Below are 12,500 nucleotides of genomic sequence, written 5' to 3'. Positions count from 1 at the left end.
TATTTAAAAATATTAGCCTTTTACAAATAACATTGAACATTACAAACACCAACAAATAGAACTGGACTCCTAAACATTACAAACACTAAACATTACACCACAACATATATATATATATATTTATCAATTATTATATATGAGATTTAGAATATTTTGTTTGATGACGAAAAGGAGGATGAGGAGGAACAAATGAAGAAAGGAAACTAAAAGATGATGATGAAAAGTAGTGGAAAAAATCAGGAAAATATATAGAGGAGAAAAGAGGAAAAGATAAAGAAACGTGTGCGTGAATGAGTGTGTATGTATGTACGTGTGTGTGTGTGTGTACGTGTGTGTGTGTGTGTACGTGTGTGTGTGTGTGTACGTGTGTGTGTGTGTGTGTGTGTACGTGTGTGTGTGTGTGTACGTGTATGTGTGTACGTGTGTGTGTGTGTGTGTGTGTGTGTGTGTGTGTGTGTGTGTGTGTGTGTGTATGTGCATGTGTATGTGTATGTGCATGTGTATGTGCATGTGTATGTGCATGTGTATGTGCGTGTGTATGTGCGTGTGTATGTGCGTGTGTATGTACGAATGCATGTGCGTGTGCTTGCGCGCTCAAGTGCAACTGCAATCAAATGGATATCTTGTTCTATTAATCAATAAGATAAAACCACACAAATAGCAGATAAGGCAAACAGGAAAGCCAGTTACTGAACACTGGAAGAAATCGTAAGATTGTTTGAGTGACATACTTAATCACGTACCCTTTAACACTAAAACACACCATGAAAACAGTAGGACTCTGTGTTATAGTGCTTGGGTGTTGCATTGTTGCAGTAGCAGAATGCAGAACCTCTTCTTACAGTGCTGTGAGTTCTAAACCGACAAACCACGACCGTAGATATGTGGAAAGCTATCTGGACGCAAGAGTTAGAGATTTGGTGGCAAATTTGAGTGTTTATTCGACCATTCTCAGCGTGAAATCAGGTACGTCGATGTTTCGTTCGTAAAATAAGCAGTTACCAGCGAAATGACTCGTTGTTCATAGTAGTTCTTTGAGGATATAGGAACATTGAGATATTCACGTAGCATAAGGAAACGTATGAGAAACTGTATTGTGATAAGATTAAGGGTAACATCGCGATAACGGATAATATTCATATAAGGAAGATAGTGATAACAAAATTACGTTGTTTCGAATGATGAAATACTTCACGGCGACATTAGAACAATTAAAACAAAATGCTCTTTACTGTCAGTATATCACTAATATGATGTAATATTTCTTTTTAGATTAACTTGACTAATTTTTCCAATAGATTGAAGGAAGTATTAGTAAATGAATATAGTAAATGTATTAGTAAATGAATATAGTAAATGTATTAGTAAATGAATATAGAAATGTATTAGTAAATGAATATGTATAAACAATATTGTTGAAATATCCGCCTCTTTCCATAGCAATCATAAACATAAAGCACCAACAGAACTCAAGCCTGTATGCATGTTTATAAATATCTATATGTAAATTGAAACATGAATGAAAGTCTACCGTCTCCCTATTAGCAGACTTTTTTTTCTCGGGGATTTGCAATGATTAAGAGTCCTGCAACATACTATTGCAGGTTCATATCCAGGTACTGACCTTGATCACCAAAAATTAATGAATTGATCCCTGAGCCATGGACAACTTAAAAAAAAAAAAAAAAAAAAAACCTTTATAACCTTCTACATAATCCTGGACACACAAGCATACCCCCCCCCCCCACACACACACACACGCACGCACGCACGCACAAATACATATACATACACACACACACACACAACAAAAGAAAGAAAGAAAAAAAAACACGACTAGAACACAATACATATTACATATTTTTTTCGTTGCAGTCAATCCAAGCACACCCGAGTTAGCAAGCAGTCCAAGTGCTTGGTCCTATTACCTCCCTGTGCTTGTTAATGCAACGTCCCCCTGTGGGGTTGCTCTGCAGGCGATGCTCCTCTCACTCGCAGATAACAGCTCCTCGTGGGCGGCGCAGAGTTAGTGAATTCTTAGTTCTGTGGATGATTGTGATGCTGGTTTTAGGGGTTTGTGTTATGCAATAAACAGGTCTTTCTGTATGTTTATTGTTTTTTATATTTTTATCTTTTTCTTTCTCCCTCGTTTTGTTTTCTTCTTTTTTGTTGTCTTTCTGTTGTTGTTATGTTTCTCTTTCTTACTTTTCCTCTCTCTATTTTGTTTTTCTTTTCTCTCTCTCTCTCACCCTATCTCCTCATTCTCACCCTATCCATCTCCCTCTCACCCTATTCACCTCCCTGTCTCACTTCCTCTCCCTCTCTCCCTCTCCCTCTCACCCCATCCCTCTCCTACCTCCCTCCATCCCATCGCCTCCCTATCCCTCTCCTCTCACCCTCTCACCCTATCCCTCTCCCTCTTACCCAAACCCTTCCTTTCCCCCTCTTTTTCACCCACACCCTCTCACCTTTTTACCCAACCCCCTCCTTATCCCTCTCCCTCTCCCTCTCACCCCATCCCTCTCCCTCTCCCTCTTCCTCTCCCTCTCCCTCTCCCTCTCACCCTCTTCCTCTCCCTCTCACCCTCTCCCTCTCATTCTCACCCTATCCCTGTCCCTCTCCCTCTCAGACTCTACCTCTCTCTCTCATTCTCACCCTCTCCCTCTCCCTCTCACCCAATCCCTCTCCCTCTCACCCTCTCCCACTCCCTCCCATCCTCACCCTCTCCCTCTCCTTTTCCCTATCCACAGTGATGGATTCGTGGGGGAAATTCCCTGACGGGTTTTTCTTCGTGGGACTTCGCGCAGTTGGCGTGTTCGAGGAATGCATCAATGCGCAGTCAAAGGAGAAAGGACTGAGGGGGAAATATTGCAACATTGCATACTCGTAAGTGGGTTAGGAGTTGGTTTGATCGAGATAAATTTTGTGGTGGTTTTGATAGTGATGATGGTGGGTGGTGATGGTGATAGTGATGGAGAGAGTGATGTTGATGGTGATAGTGATGGGGATGATGGTGATGGTGATGGTGATGGTAATAGTGAAATATATTTTTGGAAATCAAGTAATACTGTGACAGTAATAAAACATGTTATTATACACTTTATTTGTGAAATCTAAAGAACACGACGGATCTAATAATAAATAGAAAAGACAATAATGATGGAAATATAGATATAGTGATAAATATGTGGTAGCAGTAGTATAAGTATAATAATAAAAGGAATATAGAAAAATCATTATAGATATAATTACAATAACAAAATATAAAAACTATCTAAATAAAGTTGATATTACAACTATTGTTTCCCATGTCAAGGTCAGGCAGTGGTCATGGGAAAGAAAACGGAGTTCCTCTGCATGACATGACACCTCGGTTGGGCGTTGTGTCAGGCACTTTGACACCTGTCACGATTGGCGAGGCGAGGTATGACACCTGTATCCCTGACGCGTGTTCTCAACAGGATTTGCAGGTACCTTGCAATTCATATTTTGTTTGTTTGTGTCTGTTTGTGCGTGTGTTTCTGTGTGTTTGTTTGTTTGTGTGAGTGTGTGTGTTTATTTGTTTTTTTGTGTTTGATTGCTTGTGTATGTGTTTGTTTACTTTGGTGTTTGTTTGTGTGACAGTGTGTGTGTGTTTGTTTATGTGAGTGTGTGCTTGCGTGTGTTTGTTTGTTTGTGTGTGTGTGTCTTCATGATTTCTTAATCGACTCAAATCTTTTATTTATTTATTCACATTCCGTATATTTATGAAATGATATATATTTTTTTCTTCTTATATTTCATCAAATAATTTACAAAGAATTGTTTTCCTGATATTATTTATATGTTTTATTAATTTACTCACATAATACCTAATTCCACTTCCCAAAAAACGATAGCTTTAAAATATACAATAAAACTGTTATTACTATTTTTATTATTATTATTTATATATATATATATATTTTTTTTTTTTTTTTTTTTTTTTTTTTTGCAGATGAGTCTCGAGCAGATCCTGAACAGCACAGGAAGAGAACTGGACACAGTGTTCTGTCAAGTGAAGAACAAGCAGAGGAATTATTCACCGGGTGCCATAGCTATGATGTTAGTGAATGTGGGGGGAAAATGTTGATGTAGTACAGGTTCAATGTGTAAAGACATATACGTTCACATACATGTTTATAAGCACAAACACACACGCAGACACACACAAGCATACACACACACACACACACACACACACACACACACACACACACACACTCACACACACGTAATATCAATCATAGGCCATTATATGAATGAATCACCCCAAAGATAATTAAATAAATACAGAAACAAACGAACAAGTAAATAAACAAACAAACAGGTTAAGCAATGACAAAAAACAACAACAGAGAAATAATTAAAGAGACAAATAAGTAATTGAAGAGACAAACTAACATACAGATAAAGCTATAATAATTCCCCGCAGATCGACCCTGGCCGTCCTCCTGGGCATCCTAACAGCCGGGACCTTCCTCGATCTCTGGTATAAGGTCAAGAAGCGGCCCCCGTCAGGTTGGTTGCGAAAGAGACAGGATTTTGCTGGTTTTGGAAAGGGAGGGTGGCAAGGGAGAAGAGGGTGGGTATATGTTATGTCTCACATTATGGATAGATGTGTGTGTATATATACACATACATATATATGTGTGTGTGTGTGTGTGCATGTGTGTATATATATATATATATATATATATATATATATATGTATATACACAAACATAATATATATATAATATATATATGTATATATATATATGCACACACACAAACACACACACATATATATATGTGTGTGTGTGTGTGTGTGCGTATGTTTATATATAAATATATATACATATATATGCATATATATATATATATATATATATATATATATACATATATATACATATACATACACACACGCACACATACACACTCCTTTACACATACAACTATAAACGCACATATAAAAATGCATGCCTGTATGTAGTTATGCATGTATGTATATGCAGCCTACATACATATGTGTATGCATGTGTGTGCACTGTCTTGTTCTTGTATCTACACGAACCACTCAGTAAGTAAAAGTGGTCAAAGATTTCCACACAAAGCTTTCTATTTTTTTTTTTTTTTTCACAGGCTTCGCCCCCTACCTTATATCATTCTCCGTGTACACCAACTTCACTAAGATCTTCCAGATTAGCACTGAGCCAACAGCCGGTACCATCACTTGTTTATATGGTATAAGGTATATGGAAATTCGTGTAGTGTAATTGGAATTATCTGCTTGGTTCTGAATATGAGTTTATTGTGACGAATGTTGAAATGATAGGTAGGGTTCATGTTTTTTTTCCCTACAGTTATGTCAGTAATGTTTATGACGTTAAGTTACGTAACTGCGAGTTATTTAATACATTTTCATTGAGAATACTTTATTTTTTCATTATTTTTCTCGCTGTTCCACTATTTTTTTTACACATCAATGCGTTCAGAATTATAGGCTTTCAACACAATGAACGCAAACACGAACGCACTTAACACGTCGTCAATGTTAAACTAACATTTAAACATTTCTCAGAGTTCTGTCAATGACGTGGGTGATTCTCGGCCACCAGTATGTTTACACCCTTACCAGTACAGCTAACCTGTTGGGTGCTGCGAAGGTATGTTCAATAACGTCTATAAGAGGGCTATTTAACGATTATGAACAAAGGTCCAGTTAGATTAGTTCCAATATATGTAGGAGTCCGGAAAAAAATATGTAACATGCAATCGTAAAAATAAGACCACCACTCTGAGTAATCCATATATATATATATATATATATTTTTTTTTTACTAATTTCATATTCACTCTTTGAGTTATTTATGCAAAATATAAAGATAAAATTCGGCTGTGTCTCGCTCGCCGTAAACAACGGCACGAAGCTGATTTATTCCATATTCTGTTATTGTTATAGCATGGGAAATATTCAAAACTTATATGTAAGGCCCTAGAAGCATTACTTGGTTAAATGCATATGTACGGCAGACCCTTTATCTATAGTAAGTCGAGGAAATACTCTTTCAATAATGCATCGCCAGGGCCTTCATTTTATTTATTTATACTTTTCTCCTCCTCGAGCCTGAAGGAAAGAGTGTTTGAGGCACGTGTCCAAAATGGCTCTTTATTAAACATTTTAATTAAACATTATTAAACATTTTAGTTAAACATTTTCTTGATTTAAGCTTTCATCTATACCATAAACATCGAAATCTTTACTTTGATGTACTGTAGTCATGGTAAAGAGTGCAGTAACGTGACAATATAGATGCACATGTTATATATTAATGTTTAATCTGACAAAACATTTGAGAAATGTTTCATTGAATCCTCTGCTTGTTTGAATGCCGTCATCAATCGCGGCTTCGTCTTCGTTTTAAATTTGGAAACATTTTTCGACAATAAAGGGCTTGAGATGATCTTTTCAGGCTTATCTATAAAAAAAAAATACACAGAAGTTGTATTAAAAAAATAACAATTAACCTTGGAGATTAGAATGGAGAGCCATGGAGTAAATATTATCACGTCATTATTGATAGTCATACACCCCTTCAATCAGAACAGTTATCTCTTAAATCATTTATAGATTACCTTACGCCATATCCTGTTATCTCTCTCAATAGTATCTCGAATAAGCACATTCATATTTAATAGTTCCCACAGGTTTCAAAATGACCGTAATCGCCTATTCACCAGTTACAACTCTTTTTTTTTTTTTTAAATACCCGTATATTCCTTATTATTTTTCCTTATTCCGTCATTTACAACCTCTTCATTCTCTCTCCTTTCCTATCCCATTGATGACTACAACTCGGGAAACCTGAGGAAACTAAGAATGAAAATACTTCACATCCATTCATAATATCAGGGTGTAATACTGTGTGTATTTCGAAAATTAACTTCTACTTAAATCACTTACATTATGATATCAATTATACAAGCTTGATATAAGACGGTTTCAGTGAATATAATAGATTACCCTTAAATTAACGAGAATATATTGCAGGTGCAACAACGAAAATTGATAATGCATAGGGTAGACTATAATATTTTACTCAGGTCCTATTTCCTTATACTTGGTGTAACATAACATACATACATAAGACTTCGTACAAAAATAACGAAATAAAATACCACCTCTCTGGGAAAATAATTATGTACTAAAATAACTGCTAAAGACTAATCAAAATTTAGGTATACATAACTGATAAGATATACTAAAAGGCAGAGAAAATGAGGTTTACCATGGGTCATAGACGAATTATTTTACGTCATTCTAACTTCGTTTTCCTTGTGTTCATTCCGCTGACAGAAAGTGCAGGGGATACTCTTCCAAGTGATCGCCAATGGAAACCTCTGCGTTGACTCATTCTTCTTCATTTCCGGGCTTTTGGTAGCAAATGGCGTCCTGAGTGAAGTTAAAAGAACGGGGAAATTTAATGTTATTCTGTACGTTCTGCATAGGTTGTTGAGGTAAGAATGAAATGGTGTTTTGTGGTGATATGTGTTTTTTTTCTTCTCTTTTCTTTTTTACATGTTGGTGTTATATATATATATATATATATATATATATATATATATATATATATATATATATATATATGTATAGTTATTGCATTCTTATATTACACCTCCCTCTCTCTCTCTCTCTCTCTCTCTCTCTCCCTCTCCCTCTCCCTCTCCCTCTCCTCTCCCTCTCCCTCTCCTCTCTCCTCTCCCTCTCCCTCTCCCTCTCCCTCTCCCTCTCCCTCTCCCTCTCCCTCTCCCTCTATCTCTCTCTCCCTCTCCCTTTCCCTCTCTCTCCCCACAAGACTGATGCCAGCGATCGCTCTCGTCTGCCTCTTCATGGCCAGCCTCTTGGAATACATCGTAACGGGTCCCTATGCCTATGACGTCATTCCCTCGATACAGTCCAGTTGTTCAAAGTTCTGGTGGAGAGATGCGTTCTTCGTGAGTAATTTCTTCACTCCGTTAGTCCCTGGGCCTCGGTATCAGGTATGTCGAGTGTGGGATGGATTTTGATGCATTTGATATGATTAATTGTGTTCTTATGATCGTTGTTCATATTATCGTTGTTACCGTTATCATTGGTATCAGTATTTAATCCATGAATTCATGTTGTTTTAGCTAATAAAAGAAGAAAACACACACACACACACACACACACACACACACACACACACACACACACACACACACACACACACACACACACACACGCACACACACACACACACACACATGGTCGATTATTAAGCTTATGATCTTCCTTTACAGTGCATGGACCAATGTTGGTATACTTGTGTTGACAGTCAGATGTACTTGGTGGCACCTTTGCTCGTTCTTCCGCTGCATTTCAGTCCCCGAGCAGGTGCGTAAGAAAGTTTGATAAATAGGTAAAAGAGAGAGAGAGAGAGAGAGAGAGAGAGAGAGAGAGAGAGAGAGGGAGAGGGAGAGGGAGAGGGAGAGAGAGAGAGAGAGAGAGAGAGAGAGAGAGAGAGAGAGAGAGAGAGAGAGAGAGAGAGAGAGAGAGAGAGAGAGAGAGGGAGAGAGAGAGAGAGAGAGAGTGAGGGGGGAGAGAGAGAGAGAAAGTAAAATAGAGAGAGAGTGAGTAAAAGAGAGAGAGAGAGTAAAAGAGAGAGAGAGAGAGTAAAAGAGAGAGAGAGTAAGAGAGAGAGAGAGTAAAAGAGAGAGAGAGTAAAAGAGAGAGAGAGAGTAAAAGAGAGAGAGAGTAAAAGAGAGAGAGAGAGTAAAAGAGAGAGAGAGAGTAAAAGAGAGAGAGAGAGTAAAAGAGAGAGAGAGTAGAAGAGAGAGAGAGTAAAAGAGATTGAGAGTAAAAGAGATTGAGAGTAAAAGAGAGAGAGAGTAAGAGAGAGAGTGAGTAAGAGAGAGAGTAAGAGAGAGAGTGAGTAAGAGAGAGAGTAAGAGAGAGAGTGAGTAAGAGAGAGAGTAAGAGAGAGAGTAAGAGAGAGAGAGAGAGAGAGAGAGAGAGAGAGAGAGAGAGAGAGAGAGAGAGAGAGAGAGAGAGAGAGAGAGAGAGAGACAGAGACAGAGAAAGACAGAGAGAGAGAAAGTTAGAAAGAGACAAAAAAAAAAAAAAACCCAACGAGAGAGAGAAAAAAAAAACAAAAAACGAGAGAGAGAGAGAGACAAAGAAACAAACTAAAACCAGTATCACACAGCAACAAGGGAACAAGTACATTCTAACACACGATTTACACCGAAATAACCTGCTTGATAATGCGCCACTGACTCATTTAACCGGAAAGAGAAAAGAGATAAAAGAGCAAGGGAAAAGGAAATGAAAAGCAGGTGTGAGACTGTTCCAACTTCGTCTTGAAGATTAAGAACACAAAGGGAGACGAGGTAATTTGCATATGCTGTTAGTATAGTAGCATCGAGAAAGAATATTGTGGAAAGTGAATAATCGTGCTAAAGTTTGAAGTTATTATTATGGTCATTATTATTTTGTTACTTTTATTGGATTTTAAGTTATGGTCATTATTATTTTGTTTTTGTTTTTTGTTGTTATTATCATCATCGTTATCCTTTCGTATACTGTATGATGGTTATATGCATATAATTTTACTAATATAAAAATCGAATGGGTAATGAATATTGAAATTGTGTCAGGAACAAGATGTTGAAAGTATACAGCGATACAAAAATATACATCTAATCTTGTGTAATAATAAACAGCCTGATACGTGGTGGAAAGATTTTACGTTTTCTCTGAATAAGAAGGAATAGAAATGAGTGATAGAGGACAAACTCATCTAATTGACAATAAGACCATTTGTTCAATTTATGCAAAATATGACCGAAAACACTGTATGACATTGTTCAAAATTAAAGAATCTCTGTACATCGTACTACTACTAACTACTAATATTTTGAAAATCGTCAGTAAAACTACTTTTTACTTCCAGGTAAAGTGTGGCTTTATTTCATGAGTATTACGTCCATTGCTATTCCCGGCGTTATAATATACGTATACGATTTGCCGCCTGGAGACTTCCTCTTAGGAAATAAGTGAGTTTTTATTAGATATCATGCTTATATTTAATGTATTTAGATTTTTATTTTAATTTTGTTTTTAAGTAATATCCTGTTTTGAATTTCCAATAAAACAGATCAAATACACACGGTAAAAAAAAAAAAAACTATATCCATTTATATATATATATATATATATATATATATATATATATGTCTCCCCCCCCCCCCCCTCTCTCTCTCTCTCTCTCTCTCTCTCTCTCTCTCTCTCTCTCTCTCTCTCTCTCTCTCTCTCTCTCTCTCTCTCTCTCTCTCTCTCGCGTGCGCGCTCCCTCCCTCCCTCTCTCCCTTAACACACGCACACACACACACACACACACACACACACACACACACACACACACACACACACACACACACACACACACACACACACACACACACACACACACACACCCACACACACATGCATATATATATATATGTATGTATGTATATATATATATATATATACTTATACCTATCTAACTACCTACCTATCTATGTATACATTATCATTTGATATAGAACCCATATTTCACAGTGACATAGTCGAGTACTACGCAAGAGTATACGTGGCTCCTTGGTGTCGAGCTAGCCCTTACATCGTAGGCATTTGGATGGGTTACTTCATCTACAAACAAGGCTCTGAAAAACTGTCTCTGAAGAAGGTGTGTTTCAGATTTTTAGCCTTTTTTTTTTTGTATCTATGTATGCGTTATCATTTGATAGGCACTCCCTATTTCACAGCGAGGTAACCTTTCCGCCTTTAAATGAATTAAAATAATATTTACAAATTCATGAAAGTTTTACACAGATTTGAAGATAATTATGTATCGAATATGATAGAAAAATCTTAGAAGACCCTTTTAAACACTAATTTAGTCGTTTCTTATATTTTACGGAGATTTTCTAGTCACGTCCGCAAGACTGTCTTTAATTTTGCTCTAATTTGTTCTTATGTAAATTTTCCTCTATAGAAAATTATTCCGCTTTGGAAATAATTAGAAAAACTTCGAGGCCTCTTTTGATAAATTATTAAACGGTAAATAAACCGTCTTCTACATTTTTATTGCTATATTAAAAAAACAAAAAAGAATAATAATACAAATAGCGGGGCCTGCCTTTACAGCTGATGCAGTGACAATATGCATAGGGTCCCACATCATATTTAGATATACTTAATGTGTAATATTACCGTTATGATATAAGACTTATTGCCATATTTACCTTATCGTCTTACTACAACAGATTATCAAAATAGGGTTTAGTATCATATAAATGTGTATTCTATCACTAGCATTAACTTGAGATGTGGCAACGGGAAAAATCATAGACTTTTTATCTAAGACAAAGTTTGAAGTCTGAATATTAAAATCTTAATTCTCATATCTGATAAAGCAAAACACTCAAAGAATATTGCTTATAAACCCAAAATTCTGTCATATCACGCACAAGACCCACATATCTAACCACTGCCACCAAAACACCCAACATAACCATTCATAAATCTAATTACCTGTTATAACACACAGTGGCAGTTAGTAGCGGGATGGACCTGTGCTGTGTTTGCCTCTCTCGGTGTGTTATTTGGGGGATGGAGTTATAACAAACCTTTTACTGCAATGAAATATGACCCAGTGACTCAGGTGTTGTATGGCAGTCTACACAGGGCCGTGTGGGCAGCTGCACTAGCATGGGTGGTGTTTACATGCCACTATGGGTATGGGGGTATGTGTTAGTTGTACTGTTGGTGTCTGCGTAACATATATATAGTATTTGAGTATTGGATAGTTTGTATGGTTTGAGATATTGTGATGCATTTCGTTATTTAAGAGGAGTTTTGGAGTCATTTCATTAACTTAAAAGAAAGAAAGGAGGAGAGGGAGAAGCAGGAGAAGAAACTACCCAGCATAATATTGCAATTTTCCATCACTACATAACAGCGTACTTTTCCTTTGCAATTGCAGGTTTAGTGAATGATTTCCTGTCATACCCCCTGTGGCAACCCTTAAGCCGAATCACCTACGCCATGTATCTGACAGCCATCTGTGTCCAGCTGGTTGTGGCTGCGTCCGCTCGCACGCCCTTCTACTTCTCCCACGTTAACAAGGTGGGTATTGTAGCGTTGATGTAGACTTTTTATATTGTGTGCCATACATACATATATACATGTATAGATACATACATACATATAAATACATATACATACACATGAACATATAAACATACATACATACATACATACATACATACATACATACATACATACATACATACATACATACATACATACATACATACATACATACATACGTTGAGAAAGAGAGAGAGAGAGATTGAAAGAGAGAGAGAGAGAGATTGAAAGAGAGAGAGAGACATTGAAAGAGAGAGAGAGAGATTGAAAGAGAGAGAGG

The 12,500-nt window shown here is 36.9% G+C and overlaps 1 protein-coding gene across 1 annotated transcript in view; it reads left to right on the top strand.

The window, feature by feature from the left end:
* Window positions 1-649: 649 nt before the first annotated feature.
* LOC125043897 (nose resistant to fluoxetine protein 6-like) overlaps window positions 650-12,500 on the top strand; it is a 15,007-nt gene continuing 3,156 nt past the window's right edge. The window contains exons 1-15 of the mRNA XM_047640272.1: window positions 650-966; window positions 1,876-2,025; window positions 2,751-2,886; window positions 3,317-3,470; window positions 3,977-4,083; window positions 4,454-4,539; window positions 5,146-5,254; window positions 5,585-5,669; window positions 7,361-7,521; window positions 7,860-8,043; window positions 8,326-8,419; window positions 9,978-10,080; window positions 10,628-10,754; window positions 11,619-11,814; window positions 12,054-12,196. Coding sequence (XP_047496228.1) covers window positions 765-966; window positions 1,876-2,025; window positions 2,751-2,886; window positions 3,317-3,470; window positions 3,977-4,083; window positions 4,454-4,539; window positions 5,146-5,254; window positions 5,585-5,669; window positions 7,361-7,521; window positions 7,860-8,043; window positions 8,326-8,419; window positions 9,978-10,080; window positions 10,628-10,754; window positions 11,619-11,814; window positions 12,054-12,196 — 2,037 coding nt within the window. The 5' untranslated portion in view covers window positions 650-764. The remainder of the gene's footprint in view (window positions 967-1,875; window positions 2,026-2,750; window positions 2,887-3,316; window positions 3,471-3,976; window positions 4,084-4,453; window positions 4,540-5,145; window positions 5,255-5,584; window positions 5,670-7,360; window positions 7,522-7,859; window positions 8,044-8,325; window positions 8,420-9,977; window positions 10,081-10,627; window positions 10,755-11,618; window positions 11,815-12,053; window positions 12,197-12,500) is intronic.

This window comes from Penaeus chinensis, chromosome 3, assembly GCF_019202785.1.
Source record: "Penaeus chinensis breed Huanghai No. 1 chromosome 3, ASM1920278v2, whole genome shotgun sequence".
NCBI lineage: Eukaryota > Metazoa > Arthropoda > Malacostraca > Decapoda > Penaeidae > Penaeus > Penaeus chinensis.
Note: the sequence above shows the minus strand (reverse complement) of the source record. Positions and strands in the feature narration are given on the sequence as shown.